At 42.3% G+C, this 16230-nt stretch overlaps 1 protein-coding gene across 2 annotated transcripts in view; it reads left to right on the forward strand.

The window, feature by feature from the left end:
* OXSR1 (oxidative stress responsive kinase 1) overlaps positions 1-16230 on the forward strand; it is a 96765-nt gene that overhangs the window by 49278 nt on the left and 31257 nt on the right. For both annotated transcript variants that reach the window (XM_031952344.1, XM_031952337.1), the window contains 3 exons: positions 9643-9752; positions 13226-13327; positions 16043-16176. In XM_031952344.1, the coding sequence (XP_031808204.1) occupies positions 9643-9752; positions 13226-13327; positions 16043-16176 (346 nt within the window). The remainder of the gene's footprint in view (positions 1-9642; positions 9753-13225; positions 13328-16042; positions 16177-16230) is intronic.

Below are 16230 nucleotides of genomic sequence, written 5' to 3' on the forward strand. Positions count from 1 at the left end.
AAGCAACAAGGATTGAAGTCCCAAAGATTTCAAAAACAAGAAAACTCCAAAGATCTTGAACAGAAATAGACACATCAAGAAGAAAAACAGAAGGAAGTAGTTTCCAGATCTAATAAAAGAGTTCCGGCAACTGTGAATAAATACTGCAGAATAAAGGAATGATCTAATACTTGATGAAATAGAGGACCCTGTAGAATGTGAGCAGAACATGGATTTAAGTTCCTGAGTGATTTAAGAGAGGAATAAGAATTATGAGAACAGAGTTTATGGACTGAGCAGACAAAAAAGGGGGCAGGGGGGCAGAAAAGAAAAAACTTTGCCAGAAGAAACAAAAAAAGAGAACAGTAGATTAAGAATGGAAATACACAGAAATGAAGGTTAACCTAGTAGAAGAAAAGCAAAAGATATAAACATTTTTTTAAAAATCTGCTCATGATGCAGCAAAACTTATTGATCTTGACAGTGGGATCTTGAAGCAGAGATAAGCTAATGATCATACGACTTCCAGAAGAGCCTAACAAGCCCCCTCAAAAAATCATAATTAACCTCATAATGAAGGAAATAATAGAAGAGAACACTCAGAACCTCTGGCCAAAGAAAATGGAATTCTAATGGAAAGAGTCCACAACCACCTCTAGAAAAAACCCGAGACTGAAAACTACAAGACATAGTGATTAAATTTTAAAAATTCAATTCAGAAATAACAAGTTCTGCAAGCCATCAGGAACAAGACCTTTAAATACCAAGGAAAGGACACTTGAATAACGCAAGACCATTCCACACCCACGTAGGAGGGAATGGAATAATGTGTTTTGAAGAGTACAGGAGCTCAGAATGCAGTCCAGGGTGACCACTAATAAAAAGTCTGAAACATTTTTAGAAAGAAAACATGAACTTAAGAGAGTATTTGCCCCTCAAGCACACCAAACAACAGAACTCCAAACAGGGGGAGTGAATAAATGCAGCAGGCAAGACAGTACTAGTAACAGGACAACAGGGAGATTAGGAAGAGACTTCTTTCTAAATGTTCATGAGGAGACAGGGTTCTGAAGGCAGAAATCTGGGCCTGGGGCATATGAACTCAACCTGGAGACACACTCTGCCAGCCGGTGAATCTAAATTTCTTTTGTGGAACAACTTGACATGAAGCAGAAGGAAGGATGACAGAGAGCAGTGAGTGATGCAGCCAGGTCAAATCAAGGGCTAACCCCGAGGAAAAGGTGTCCTCTGGTCACAAGAAGAGAAGAATGTTCAGGGGAGTTGATGAGGAAGAAGAGGAAGAGGGAAAGGAGGCCTTATTCTAGAGGTAGGAGGAGGTTCCACTGATAAATGCTTTTATGGGTGAAGAGAGATGAGAATCTTACACTGGAAGAGGTCTAGTGGATTTAGGGTTTGGAAAGTCTACTTATCCTGAGAGGAGAGTGGGAACCCCTGGGGGCAACAGGAGACCTGGGAGAGCATAGACACAGGAAGATTTCCAAGCAAATGGAAAACACAAAAGAGGGCATAGTGAGTTACAAAATAACTTTAAGGGAGGAGGGGTCCTACTGTGGGGCAGTGTCCTCTCTGTCATCTGAAGTCACTGGCATTATTCTGTAAGTGAGGGACAATGAAAAGGGGACAAGCCCTACAAGTACAGAAATTGTGGGGTGGGGGGAGTCTAGAATGGATCCTTTGGAAGCTTTGATTACAAGAAGAAAACCAAAAAGAGAGAGACTAATGAGGGTCTAAAGTTAGCAGAAAGAAAAGATGGATATAAAGAGGATGAGAGAAGTTCTTTTTGAAAAGGAACAAAAAAACCCATAAAATTTAAAAACAATGACCAGGACTAGCTGAAAGATAAGAGAGGAGGAGCGATTATTGAATGAGAAGAGGGGATCAGGAATGAAGGGAAGAGAATCAGTGGAAACAGGGCCACCTTAAAAAAAGTATGAAAGTAACTAGAATATAATACTGTGTTCATAACAGAAAAGGGAACTTAAAACTAGAAAGCTTCTGCACAGATAATATTAATGCTTCTAGAATAAGAAGGGAATACACATGCTATGTTTACTTCTTTTTTCTGTTTTTTTTTTTCTCATGGTTTTTCCCTTTTGCTCTGATTTTTCTCTCCCAACATGATTCATAAAGCAATGTTTGATTAAAAAATTTTAATTAAAAAAAAATAGAGAAAGAAGGGAAGTGATTGAATTAGGGGAAAATGTCTTTAATATCTAATTTCTCTGGTAAGGGTTTGATATTCCAGATATATAAACAATTAATGCATAGATAACATACATATACATGTATATGTGTGTGTATGTGTGGGTGTATTCACTAATAGCCATTCCCCGACAGATAAATGGTCAAAGGATATGAACAAACAGTTCTCAAAAGAAGTACTGTAGAGTATTCACAACCACATGAAAAAAATATTCCATATTATTTATTTGAGAAATGCAACATGGAAGTTTCACTGTATATCCTGCAAATTATTGAGAAATGATAGCAGTGGAAAAACAGATACACTAATACATTGTTGTTAGAGCTGTGAAATGGTATAATCTTTATGGAAAGAAATTTGAAATTATGTGAATAAAATATCCATACTCTTTGAACCACATACTCTACTACTGAGCTTGTAATCCAAAGAAGCCATTGATAAGAAAAAAAGTTCATATATATTCCATAATATTTAATGGTAACTCTTTTCTTTGAGATGTGAGGGATTGGAAACAAAGAAGAAGCCCATCAGTATGGGAATGGCTACATAGATTGTGGAATAAGAATGGAATATTACTGTGCTATAAAAATTTTTCTGTGTGATGAGTACAGGGAAGCCTGGAAAGATTTCTAAAAATTAATGTAGAGTGAAGTAAGCAAAGCCAAGAAAGCGATGTTCATTGTTAACTACAATTTGTACTCAAATAGCAAGAGACCACTAGGCCTGCTGGGTGTTGTGGTCTGTCCTTTGTTGTCTAAGACCACCCTGACTTCTGGGAGATGACGCCATGACAGGCAAGTGAATTGGACTCCAGCCAGGGAGACTGTGTGAGGTCTTAACCCTCACTTTCCCCTCCAGAGCCCTCTGGGTCCAGTAGCCAGATACAGATTGGGACTTGCAGGCAGTGGGAGGCTGATAGGTCTCAGATAGTCAACACCCATTCAGTGATTTAAGGCTAGGGGCTTAAGAAATGAAGCTGAGGAGGAGTTGGAAAGGCTTTGGTTTATGTCCTTTCTCAGACACAGACTGGCTGGATTACCCCTTCTCCCCTTTTCCCTGGTCCTTTTCTTAACTTTCCAGTTTTCCCAGAACATTTGCAAAGACTAAGGTATGGATGAACAATTTCTCTGTAATGGTGGAAGACATTTCCGTATTGGGAGTTCACCACACCATGAAATCGTGGGTCTAGATCAAAATGTGTGTGTGTACATGTATGCAACATACATGCACATATGCACGTGATGCCTTTCTTTATGTTGTTTATAAGAAATACATTTGAAGCAGAAGGACACATAATAAAGGTAAAAGGCTGGAGCAGAATATATTGTGCTTCAGCTGAAGTAAAACAAAAAATCAGGTATAGCAATCATGTTCTCAGACCAAAAAAAAGCAAAAATAGATCTAATTAAAAGAGAAACTATATCTTGCTAAAAGATACCATAGATAATGAAACAATATCAATATTAAACACATGTACATCAAGTGATACAGTATTAAATATAGAATACTCTCTTGTCACTCTGCCTTTCTTTAATGACCGGACCTCCAGCCGCTTCATGACGCTTCCTTCGCCTCCTTAGCTCAGTCTCACGTTGCCTTTCATGGCCTCCTACTTGGTCTCTTCCTTAAATCTCTCTGTCTGCTGCTGCTTCCGCCCAGTGGCCAACATGGTTTTCCTGTAGAGCAGCTCTGACCCCATCATTCCTTCTCAGAAGACTCTCTGTCCCTATGGCTTCTAGGCCCTATATAAAGTCCTCTGGTTTTTAGAAGCTTTTACAGCTTTAGGGCCCTCTGCCCCTCTGGGGCCCCCTTGGACCCTTCACTGTGCCTTTGCTCCGTCCCATAATTGGACACGTCCCTGTATCACTTGTAGATGGCACAGAATCCCTCCCTTCCTGTCTCCACTCACTGGGCCCCTTCTGCACATGCCTTTTGCTGCTTTTCCCAGCTTCTAGTGTACTCCTTCCTGTTGTGCTCCTTTATAAAGGCACATGTTGGCTCCCCTTGAGGATGGAAGCTCCTCCAGAATTGGGCTTGTCTCCCTGAAGCTAGCATGGAGCTTGGCATGGAGATGCATGATAATGCTTTTGGACTGATTGGAAGCTCCTTCCAGCATTGCAGGGAGGTGACTCCTCGGTATTTGGGGCCACTGAGAGGTGATGGAGCGATAGAGGGGCTCCCCAAAGGCGTGGTGCAGCTGGAAGGTTAGCTTATAAATACGATGCTTAATATGTCACCATGTGTTCATATAGACAAAGCTCTAGCTAGACATATGGTTAGTAAGGCTGGGACTATTCTTCCATATGTGAGAAAGCTTCCCAGAAGTCTCTCTGATGGGCCTTTCCCCTCCCTGGCCACCATGTTGCTTTGTTTTATTGGTGCTCTCTTGTCTATGGTGTTTCTGTGACTTCATTAATTAAATTTGCAGTTTTGTAGCACAGTAGGCCCTGTTGCCTTTACTAGGGATGAGCTTTAAAGACCGACCCAGGGACACTGATACATTGTTGGTGGCATTGCGAACACATCCAGCCATTCTGGAGAGCAATTTGGAACTATGCTCAAAAAGTTATCAGACTGTGCATACCCTTTGACCCAGCAGTGTTTCTACTGGGCTTATACCCCAAAGAGATACTGAAGAAGGGAAAGGGACCTGTATGTGCCAAAATGTTTGTGGCAGCCCTGTTTGTAGTGGCTAGAAGCTGGAAACTGAGTGGCTGCCCATCAATTGGAGAATGGTTGGGTAAATTGTAGTATATGAATGTTATGGAATATTATTGTTCTGTAAGAAATGACCAGCAGGATGAATTGGCAAGACTTGCATGAACTGATGCTGAGCTTAATGAGCAGAACCAGGAGATCATTATATACTTCAACGATACTGTATGAGGATGTACTCTGATGGAAGTGGATTTCTTTGACTAAGAGAAGATCTAACTCAGTTCCAAGTGATCAAGGATGGACAGAAGCAGCTACACCCAAAGAAAGAACACTGGGAAATGAATGTAAACTGTTTGCATTTTTGTTTTTCTTCCTGGGTTATTTTTACCTTCTGAATCCAGTTCTTCCTGTGCAACAAGAAAACTGTTCAGTTCTGCACACATATATTGTATCTAGGATATACTGTGACATATTTAACATGTATAGGACTGCTTGCTACCTGAGGGAGGGAAGGGAAAAGTCGGAACAGAAGTGGGTGCAAGGGATAATGTAAAAAATTACCCAGGCATGGGCTCTGTCAATAAAAAGTTGTAATAAATAATAATAATAATAATAACTAAGGGACAAAAAAAAAAAAAAAGACCAATCCAGGGTCTTTAATCATAGAGGCTACATCACTCATTTCATACCTTCCATTCCTGAATAGTTCTGACATTTGTCCTTTAGTTTAGAGGTAGCTGGTGGCACAGTGTCAGAGAGCTGGGCCTGGAGTCACCCAAACCTGATTCAAATCTGGCTTTAGGCACTTAATAAATATATGACTCTGACCAAGGCATTTCCTGACCACCTTAGTTTCTTCAACTGTAAAATGGGGATAAGAACAGCACCTACCTCCAAGATTCTTTTAAGGATCAAAAAGAGGTCATAATTATAAGGCACTTAGAAAATGCCTAGCATGTAGTAAGTGCTTAATAAATTCTTGTTCTCTTTTTTCCAGTCTCCACCCACCCTCAAAACAGCATTTATGTCTCAGTTGAGATGACACGTCTTTATTTTCATTGGCTGCCTTAGCATCTTTTAAGTAATTTTTTGGCAAGTCATCACTACCATTTTGTACCTTTTGAAAGCTTACCATTTAGCTTTCTAGGTTCATTGTGTAGCTAAAAATAGCAACCCCTTGTAAAAAGTGTCAGGAATAGATTACAGCCCTAAGCCTAGTTTGACAGTCATGTGTTAAAACATCATGATACTATTAAACTTCTCACATTGTCATTTTTGTGCAGAAACGTTACATTTTTTTGTGATTCAGTCACAAAACATTTGGACACGAGTTGGGGCTGAATATTTTCCTTCATTGCACTAATTTTATGAGTAATTTTTTTTCTGCTTTGATTTATCCAAACTGTTATGGGGACTTAAAATAATTCAGCTTGTCAGAATTTGTGGGAGAACTGGTGGATTTGCTGCTGCCAAATGTTTCTGATGAGATTGAAATCATCACAAGGCTATGAATTTCATTCTCTTTCTAGCTCTCTTCCCTCTCCTCCCTTTTTCTCTCCTTCTTTCTCTCTCTCCCTCTTCTCTCTTCCCCCTCCCAGAAACTACAATTGAGTCAAATTCCAATAACTGAAATTTTCTTTTATACCCTCCTTCTCTCACACATAAGCTTTGAACTTCCTAACTCAAAGCCCAGCACACTTAGATGGGGAGCCCTTCCCGCCACAGAGAATCCCTCTGTACATGTATTGTTCTTGACCTGAGAAATGCCTTTGAGCACCTGCCTTTCAGTTTCAGTCAGCTTTGATTTTCCCCACTCAGATCATCCAGCGGATTGGCAGCGTATCTTGGAAGAGGTGTGTTTTCAAAGCTGTGTTTTGCTCTATCGAGTCCTTTTTTGTGTGGTTACTTGTTAAGACGGCAGAATCTAGCATTCTCTATTTCTCAGTCTGCTGTGTGACTGCAGAGGTGGCCTGCTGCTGAAAGCTTCTCAGCAAGCACAGACTGTGCTCAGAGACTTCCTAGTGTGACTAGGTTTATAGTTTCCACTTATTTCTCTTCCTCTTTGCCCTTGCATTTCTCTTATTGATGAATTGGATTCATCTTTGATATGGCTGAGAAGTGCTAATGATTGACAATTCTTCTGTTGAGGACTCTGTCCTCAGAGGGCATTTAGTTTCAGTTAAATTAGAAGACTTAACTAACAGTTAAATTAGGGTTGTGATGGTGAGGTTTGTTAGAGATGGAAGTAATTTGAAGCTGTTTTTCCTTGACTTGGTGCTAATCAATTCTGTACTGACATTATTTTAAGACTCTCCAAACTTTAAAAAATAGATATGAAGCTGCATGTTAAGTTTGAGTCTGTATTTTTGTCTTTGAAAGAATGGAACAAAAAGGTACTCTGTATTTTTCTTCGTGGAATTAAGGGTAAGAGTATTGATGTAAAAAGTTATATTCAAAGTAATTTTAAAACTATATAATAATAATAATAAAAAATGTTAATGTCTCAAATTTTCTCTGAACTTTCAGTGTGGAATAAGTTGAGAGCACATTAGAATCAGGCAATCTGTTTAATGTCCAAGTTGACACTATGTAACCCTGGCAAATCATGTAACAACTCTGTAGCTTAGTTTCCTTACTAGTAAAATGAGAGTAATACTGTTGTATATTGTGGGATTGCGATAAGAGAGTATTCTATCAACATTAAAGCAGAGCTGGCTACCAGGATGTTATTAGACTTTCCTATGAGGTTATGCTCTTTCCAATATTCCCAATTATTTTAATTTTCTAAATTCTAATTTTTATACATAATTGCATTTTGTTTTAATTATTAAAGCTGTTCCTATGAAACTAGACAATGTCATTATTGTGGCTAATGCTGTTTCCCAGTTAGGCAGCAATAAGGCTAGATAATGCTTAGCACAGGCTTCCCACATAGTAGGCCCTTAAATGATTTCTGATTGATGGGTTCATATACCCATTTTTTGAGGTTTAGAGTTCAGGGGTCCTCAAACTATGGCCTGCAGGCCAGATGTGGCAGCTGAGGACGATTATCCCCCTCACCCAGAGCTGTGAAGTTTCTTTATTTAAAGGCCCACAAAACAAAGTTTTTGTTTTTACTATAGTCCGGCCTCCAACTGTCTGAGGGACAGTGAACTGGCCTCCTATTTAAAAAGTTTGAGGACCCCTGGTTTAGACTATCAGTGATTATTTTTGAGGGTATTATTCTATAGATACATAATAGAATCAAAAGGAGATTTCAAGTAGAGCTGTACTTGGAATTTTTCAATGTCTTTAAGCCTTTCATTCTGTGAGAAGTAGGGATTTAAAAAAAAAAAAAGGTTGTGTGCTTGATTGGTATAAGAAACCCCCTTCTACCCTTCCAGTTGATACTTGCAACGAGCAATCATTCTCTGGCCCCCTGTTGCCCATTGGCATGGAAGCATTGGCTCTATTTCTGACCTGGGCCACTTGGTACTCCTTAAATAGACCGGCACACGCTTTATGGGCAACCTCAGGGTAAGACATAGAGTCAGGGGCTTTTGCCAATTTTAATTTTGTTTAGAATTGCCTTTTTTTTGACTAGAGTGAAATTTCTTTTGAAACTTGCCTTAAAATGTAAAATGTGACTGGGGAAGAGAGCTCTACTTCGTTCCTTTGTTTTGTCTACCTTGTAGTTAATCATTGTATGGGCCACAGTGGGCATTCTGTATCATTTTGATTGGGTCAGATGAGAGGTGATCTGATCTCATCAAGTAAACTTGTTGCTTTCATTTTTAAAGCCAGATGGAATATTTTCTCCCGTGTGTTTCACACGAGCAGAATGTTTAGGGAATATCTGAGAAGAAGCAAAAGAGAGTATTAGTGCAGTGAGCTGGGGGTGGGCTGCTGCTGCTCTCACAGCTCTATAAATACTTTGCTGTATTAGAAACATATTTTTGGTCATACTTTGATTACATTGGTATTTTCTTTGGGAGCAAAATTATTCTTTTTTTTCTCTCTTTTTAAGTTGCTGAAGGTTTTTTCTTTTTGGTTTGTTCATTTTTAAAGAAAATACTTGATTCCCTGCTGGGTGCTTGCCATGGCTCGGTTCTATGGGATAACACAGATCATGAGACACTGGCTCTGTTCCCCTGGAATTTGCAGAATAGTGGAGGAGGGGGAAATATTGAAATCACAACACAGGATGAAATTCCCAACTTGAGTAGTCCCAACAGCAAGTGTGTTGGAAGCTCAGCCGAGGGGTAGTCAGTGGGACCCCAGAGATTTAGAAAGGGTTTCTTTAAGGAAATGGACCTGAGCTGGGCTTTTAGGGATGATTAGAATTTGTTTGGGTAAAAAGAAGCAAAGCTTGAAATAAAAAGTAGAACTAAATGGTGATGAGAGCAGGATTACCTTTGGGGGGAGTATAGAGGCCAAGTTAGAAAGGTGGTGGGTGAGATTTTTGAGGGTCCTGCTGGCAGGCTGGCAATCTCTAGTAGTCGTGTGTTTGGGGAATACATGCTGGCAGTAGTAAGGACAGTGTGAAAGGGGGCAGCCCACAAGTCAGAGAAATGGGGCAGAAAGTAGAAGGAGACTCAGTGGCTGTGTGAATTCTAAAGTGCTGCAGAATTCATTTCTGGCTATTTTTAAAACTAAGAAATCCAGCAAAGATGCATTAAAAATTCTCTCTGAGTCACACATTTAGAAAGTGTGGCACTTCACTTTGTGGTTTGGGTTTTCTCTCCATGCTTGGATTGTTCAGTGATCTTTTTTGATATGCTGGGTTTTTTCTTTCGTTTCAGATTTCGGGGTTAGTGCTTTTTTAGCAACTGGTGGTGACATTACCCGAAATAAAGTGAGAAAGACCTTTGTGGGCACCCCTTGCTGGATGGCACCAGAAGTCATGGAACAGGTAAAAACATGTTTTGTACTTTCGAAAAAGCAAGCTACAGTTTCTTTACATAGCTAAGTCAACATGTACATAACGCTTATTTTCAACCAGCTGGTGTCCTGAGATGGCTTAAGGGACTTGAGTGATGGGACTTTGGCTACATTTTTCCAGATGCAGCCGCAGTGAGCATTTCTTAATGTCATGCCCAAGGTCCCGTACTAGGAACACTGGAGACGTGCCAGAGGTAAATCTGTGAGGAGAACTGAGGAAAGAGGGAGCACAGTCAGGAGACAAGCACATCACGCCCTCTCAGACGTGTTTGGAATCCAGTGCAAACCTGAGCGGGATCTCTTGTGTAACATCCCTAAGATGTGTCCTAGCCTTTGCTTAAAGGCCTCAGTGGAGAAGGGAGTCCCCACCCCTCAGAGCTGCTCAGTCCATATTGGGGCAGCTCTTCTTGACCCCCAGTCTCGGTCTGAACAGCTGTGGGGCAGTGCTGCTACTTCCTCTGGGTCTGGGTTTAATAAATGTAGCCCTTCTTCTATTGAAGAGCCTTCCAAATATGTAGCCACAGCTCTCAGCTCCCCTGAGTCTTCCTCGGGCTGAACATTTCCAACTTTTTCAAGTGATGTCACATTGTCCACCATCGCACTGCAGAGGCCTTCCAGTTCTTTAGTGACCTTTCCAAAATGGTAGCCAGAGAGGAGCAGAGATCTTCAGGAGGGCCCAGCTCAGTGAGCAGCCAGTAGCCCAAGAGGTAGCGTGGCGGGGTGGGGGAGGACCAGATTGGGAGTTTCACATCCTCACTCTGCCCTTTATTATCTTTTTGGTAAATTTGGTATTTGCTTTTCTTTGACAGAATCTATATTGATATTTTGATTTCTATGTCACTTACACTTCTCTCCACTGAGCCATCCCTTGTAATAAGAAAAGAAAGAAAAACATTTCAGCAAAATTAACCAGTAACTAAATGAAGTCTAATATTATGTTCATTATTCTACTTCGATTGGTCCTCATCTTTGCAAACAAGGAAGGGAGAGTACATTCTGGTACTTTCTCAGGAAAACCCTGAAAGGACTTAGATGAACCAACCAATCAATCAATATTAATTAAGTGCCTACTATGTACCACTCATTTTGCCTCAAGGAGCTTACAGTCCAATGGGGGGAGTTAACATGCAGATAAAGACAGAATATATACAGGTTCTTTACAGAATAAATACAAAATAATTAACAGAGGAAAGGAGCTAGAATTAAGAGGGGTTCCATAAAGGACTTAAAGAAAGCCAACAGTCAGAGTGGAGGAAGGAAAACATCCCAGGCATGGGAAATGTCCAGAGCCGAGAGAGGAGGATCTTGTCCTAGGAATAGACGGGAAGCTCGTGTCCCCAGGTCATTGAGGAGTGAAGTGGAAGGCCGGGGAGGCGGTGTTATGATGGGCTTTGGATGCCAGACAGAGAATTTTGGTCTTGTTTCTGGAGGCGATAGGAAGCCACTAGAGTTTATTGAATAGGTGAGTGAGTGAGGGGGTCAGCCCTGTACTTGTAGTGGGTGGATGGGAGAGCGAGTGGGGAGAGACTTCGGGTGTGCCCACCCCCCCACCTCCAGCCCGGCTGCTGGTAGAATTGCCAGGCCTTGGCTACCCTTGGGAGGGTGAATGAGGGTGCGTAAGGGGCTGTGCATTCCAGGTGCCAGGGATAGCCGGGCCAAGGCGTGGTGTTTGTGCGACAAAAGTAAAAGACCATTATGGCCAGGACAGAGAGTGCAGGAGTGGTAGCCAATGGGACTCAAAAGAAGGGTCTGAAGGGCTTTCAGACTCATACTGTGATATGGGAAATCGGAAAGAACTGAGGAAGCAAAGGGCCCAAGCTTCCGAGCATCTTGATTTATTAAGCTGTGCTTGCCAGTTGCATAATAGATTGCGACCAGGCCTCCTTAGCTTGGCACTGAATCCTGAATACAGAGGGAGACCAATGTTTATGCATCGAAAGAAAAAAAACAGGATATAGACCAGGATACAAGATTAGTCACCTAATTTCTAGTTGGAGAAAAAAGAGGGACTTTCCAAGTCAGGAGGAGGAGAGCAGCAGATGCAATTCCTTAAAATCACAGAAAGAGGTGTCCTCTTTCTCAGGGGAACAAGGAAACAGTATCTGACTGACCAATGTGGGGCCAGTTTTCAGACAAGACCAATGGGTTGCTTGAGAAATGGACTAGACCTATATTTGAATAGAAAGGGAATCGGATCACAAGATGGAGTCAGTGCGATTCACCCAGTTCCCACAAAACCGAGGAGTGGGTTTGATCTCAGAAGCTAAAGGGAGTACACCTCTGTGATGGGCTGGACTAGGCTTGGGAGAGGCTTGAAGCAGAAGACAAAAGAAGACGTGCAGTGACTGGGGGAGAGATGATAAGGGCCCCTTTATGAGAGATGGGATGGGGGAGAAGTATGAGTCAGAAATGATGTGGAAGCCTGGGGGCCCAGAAGGAGAAATAGGGAAGTGTGGAAGAAGGAGGGATTTATGGCTTGTGATGTTTCTTCCAGCTCTAAAAGGTTTTGATTTTAAATAAACATGACAGATCTGTTTGCCAAAGAACAAGACTAGAGCTGGTCATGGTTATAGGGCAATGTCTATTTGACAACAAACTTTGGGGAACAAGTAGGGTGAGGAAGAATTACTTAGAGTATGTTTCTGTAGCTGACTACTCTCTAATCTCCTGGGAGCACCAAATAATGAATACTGGTTGGAAAATGATTGGTTACATTTTTTCTTTCACGGGGACTATGGGATTGAGCACATATTGACTTATCAGCCTGAACCTCAAAAGGTGATTTTCCTGGGTTTTTTTCAGTGGATATTACTGGGAAGTTAACTGTGTTAGCCACAGTTTGAGTGAATAAGCAGGAAACCTTTTTTTGGTAATAACTGATCATGTTTGAAATAGAAAATACATTTGGGCTCATTTCATTATAACAGCTGACCCTTCCCTATTATTGACATAAATTAAGAGTTTAAGACAAAATGGCCCAGCTGATTTGCCTTTGCTCTGCTTTAACACCACACCTCTAAGGTCCCCTTGTGAGGAGGGAACCCTAACAATGCACTCTCTCAATCAAGGTTTGGAAGAAAGAGTTCTCTCTCCCTCTTCTTCTTCCCTCCCTCCTTCCCCTTCTTCCTCCCTTTCCCCTCCCCATATCCTACTTCCCTGTTTCTTTTCTCTTTCCTCTGATGCCCTTCTTCCCTCTCTACCTCCTGCCTCTTATTTTTATCCTTTTTTGACCAACAGTAGAAGATTTTTGCTCCCAGTTCTTGCCTCTTTTAAGGTAGAAGAGGGTGTAGACAACATTCCAGAAAAGAAGCTTACATTGTTTCCAGTTCATTTCTGCCCTTATTCAATCCTGAAACACAGAAGGAAGGCCTTTGAAATCCCCTTAACTTGTTTCATCTGGTTCCATCACGATCTTTTTCCAGTGACGTTCCTTTTTATTTTTAGGTCCGTGGTTATGACTTCAAGGCTGACATCTGGAGTTTTGGAATCACTGCCATTGAACTTGCCACAGGGGCCGCTCCCTATCACAAGTATCCACCCATGAAGGTGAGGCTCTTTCCTTGGAGTCATAGTTATTCTTAAGAAACACAGAAACGGAGAAGCGGCCCCGGAGCTCACCTCCACCTGGCAGGGAGCCGCCTCGGGAGGCAGGGGCAGGGTCTGAGTCAGCTCCGTGTCAGAAGCCTGCCCAGTCCCTTGTGCTCTCAGCGCGTGGAGCTCCTGGATCCTCCCCGGTGAAGGTCCACGGGCTTGGTCAGGAGGATGGTTTCCAATCCAGAGCCTGGCCCGTTGCTCGTGGGGGGAATGGGCTTTGGGCATTGGGGCTAGAGACTCCTGCCCTCTGCCTGATTTCTTGTGAGTGGCCTTGTGAGGGATGGTTGTTTGCCACAAGATTGGGCTAACTCCCAACACCCCCCCCCCCCCACAGTGATGTCATTTTCACTTCACTTAGTGGAAAAGTCCCTGCCCTTGAGGACCTTATAAAGAAGCGGCCACAGTGCGATAGTTTTAAGGCTACTGAACTAGTGCATAAACTTATAGATGCAAAAAAATAGTGGAATTATTCCTTGGTATAGATGACCAGGAAAATGACATTTGCTGGAGGATCTGTGGGAGAATAGGCACCTAATACATTGTTATTGCAGCTGTGAATGAGTCCTACTGTTCTACAGTCACTTGGAACTCTACCCAAAAGGCCATTAAATTGTGCTCCTAGTTCAGTTGAGTGTTCCACGACCCCCATGGGCAGAAGCATCAAGAGCCTCTCCATTGCTTGTAGTGAGAGAGAGCAAACAACAGAACAGGAGCTCACCTCTTACAAGGCATAATGGAGAAAAATGCCATCATCCCATGGCAGCTTGCTGCCTCAGTGGCTGGAGTGGGGTGCGCCTGGAGTCTTTATCATGTATAAAACAGGATTACAGTTAACCTGGCATATCCAAATGGTATTTCTCATTCTACCTCCTGCTGCTGGACTTTGTTTATAACATAGAAATGCCGATGATTTATGTAGATTTATTTTATATCCTGCAACTTTGCTAAAATTAAATGTTTCTTGTAGTTTGTTAGTTGATTTTCTAAGCATCCCCGTATCATCTGCAAAGAGTGACCATTTTGTTCCCAACTCATTATATCTAAGTCTGGTCTCCAAACTTTTAGAAGGCCAAGCAGAACGAATCCCTGCTCCAAGAGCATTTTGATCCACATGGCTGAGGACATTTTAGCCGCAAGCAGTTCTTGAACATTTGTAGAGGCGGGCAGTCATAACAGACCTCTCCCTGTACTTCAATCCTTTCCTCAAAAAATCTGCTTTATATAAATGAGGACGTGAGACCTCTCCCTGTACTTCAATCCTTTCCTCAAAAAATCTGCTTTATATAAATGAGGACGTGAGACTGAAGAGCACGCTCACTATCTTGATAGAATATCAGACAACAAAATAAGGAATTCTCTTTCCATATTTTGCGTCTTAAAAATTACTTTCACGCCATTGAAGCCAAAGCTTTGGTGGCCATCCTCTGCTCTAAGACCTTCTCATTAGGCCGACACAATAGTGAGGTCCACTTTCCTCCTAACTGCACAAGTAGAGAGGATACTGGACTCAAAAGCTGAGCCAGGCAAAAGAGCCAGGAGATGTAGTAGGCTTGAAAGCTCAGAAGGGTCAGGAGGACAGTGTAATTTTAAGACATTAAAAACTTAGGGTTGGTTTGGGGCTTTTGGGGGAAGGGGGGACAGGGCAATTCTAAATCTGTGATTTCATTAAGCAATAGCTAGGTCCATGCAGATTCTTTCCAGTTTGAAGTCTTAGAAGCAAGGCTCATTGAGGCAGAAACAGGAGGCAGCAGGTTCACTTTTCACCTGGCTTTGCCGGTCTAATTTAGAGCCTCAGGCCAGAAGAGGAACCAGCCAGATCCTTCTCTGACTCCTTGTTGCTCGTGACCCTTGAATGAAGGCTGCTAGAGGCCTATGGATGGTGACTTTCCTCTGGGCAACACTGGGTACCTCCCACCTCCTATTGCCTATTGCCACTGAGATGTGGAGAAGCTCTGGTGTAAGGAGGAGCAATTTTCCCTCTGACCTTAAACCTCCCATCTCCGGTTGTGTCCTTCCCTTGAAGGAAGAGGCCAAGGAAAGTCACTGGGGAGAGGGACTTCCTTCTCATGCTGTGTTGGTCCTCCCTCCATCTCCTGCTGCACCCTTCCCAGCTTAATCTCCAGAGGGATGAGGAGTAGAGAAGGAGGGCCTCCCATCTGCCTTCCACTTTGTGCTCCACTTGTCTCCAGCCCCATCTCCAGAGGAGTGGCCCCTTTACTCGATGACCATTCTCACGTTGTTATACCTTTCACATTCTAGGGTCTGAGCCCCTCCAGATCCCAACTCCATCATCCCTCCCCAGTTCTTCGCCCCCCCCCAACCCTTCCACACCAGAGATCAACTGAACACCTCCCAGCCCTTTCACTGGGGCCTCTGGAATGCTTACACCATATGCAAACCCTTCCTAACATATCCCATTCTTCCCTTTTCCACTTTGGAAATTAGTTGCAGGATTGGGGAAAGGGGTGGGATTGATGGACTGGCAGGAAATCCCAACGTCATTCATGTGGCAGGATTGATTCAGAATTCCACAAATATGGCATTCAAAAGAACTCTGGGGAACTGGTCTGTTTCCAGATTGGTGACTTCTTGTATAGAAAGGGCTGTTTCCCAAATCTTGGAGAGGGCTGATCCTCTAGAAATTGACCAGGGGTTAAATTTTTTTAGGTATTAATGCTGACGTTACAGAATGATCCGCCTTCTTTGGAAACTGGTGTTCAAGACAAAGAGATGCTGAAGAAATATGGAAAATCATTTCGGAAAATGATCTCATTGTGCCTTCAGAAAGATCCTGAAAAAAGGTAAAATGAGGACTTTAAAGCTTTCTCCTTATGGAAGACAAACTTCTGAGGGTG

Source organism: Sarcophilus harrisii, chromosome 1, assembly GCF_902635505.1.
Source record: "Sarcophilus harrisii chromosome 1, mSarHar1.11, whole genome shotgun sequence".
In the NCBI taxonomy this organism is placed as follows: domain Eukaryota; kingdom Metazoa; phylum Chordata; class Mammalia; order Dasyuromorphia; family Dasyuridae; genus Sarcophilus; species Sarcophilus harrisii.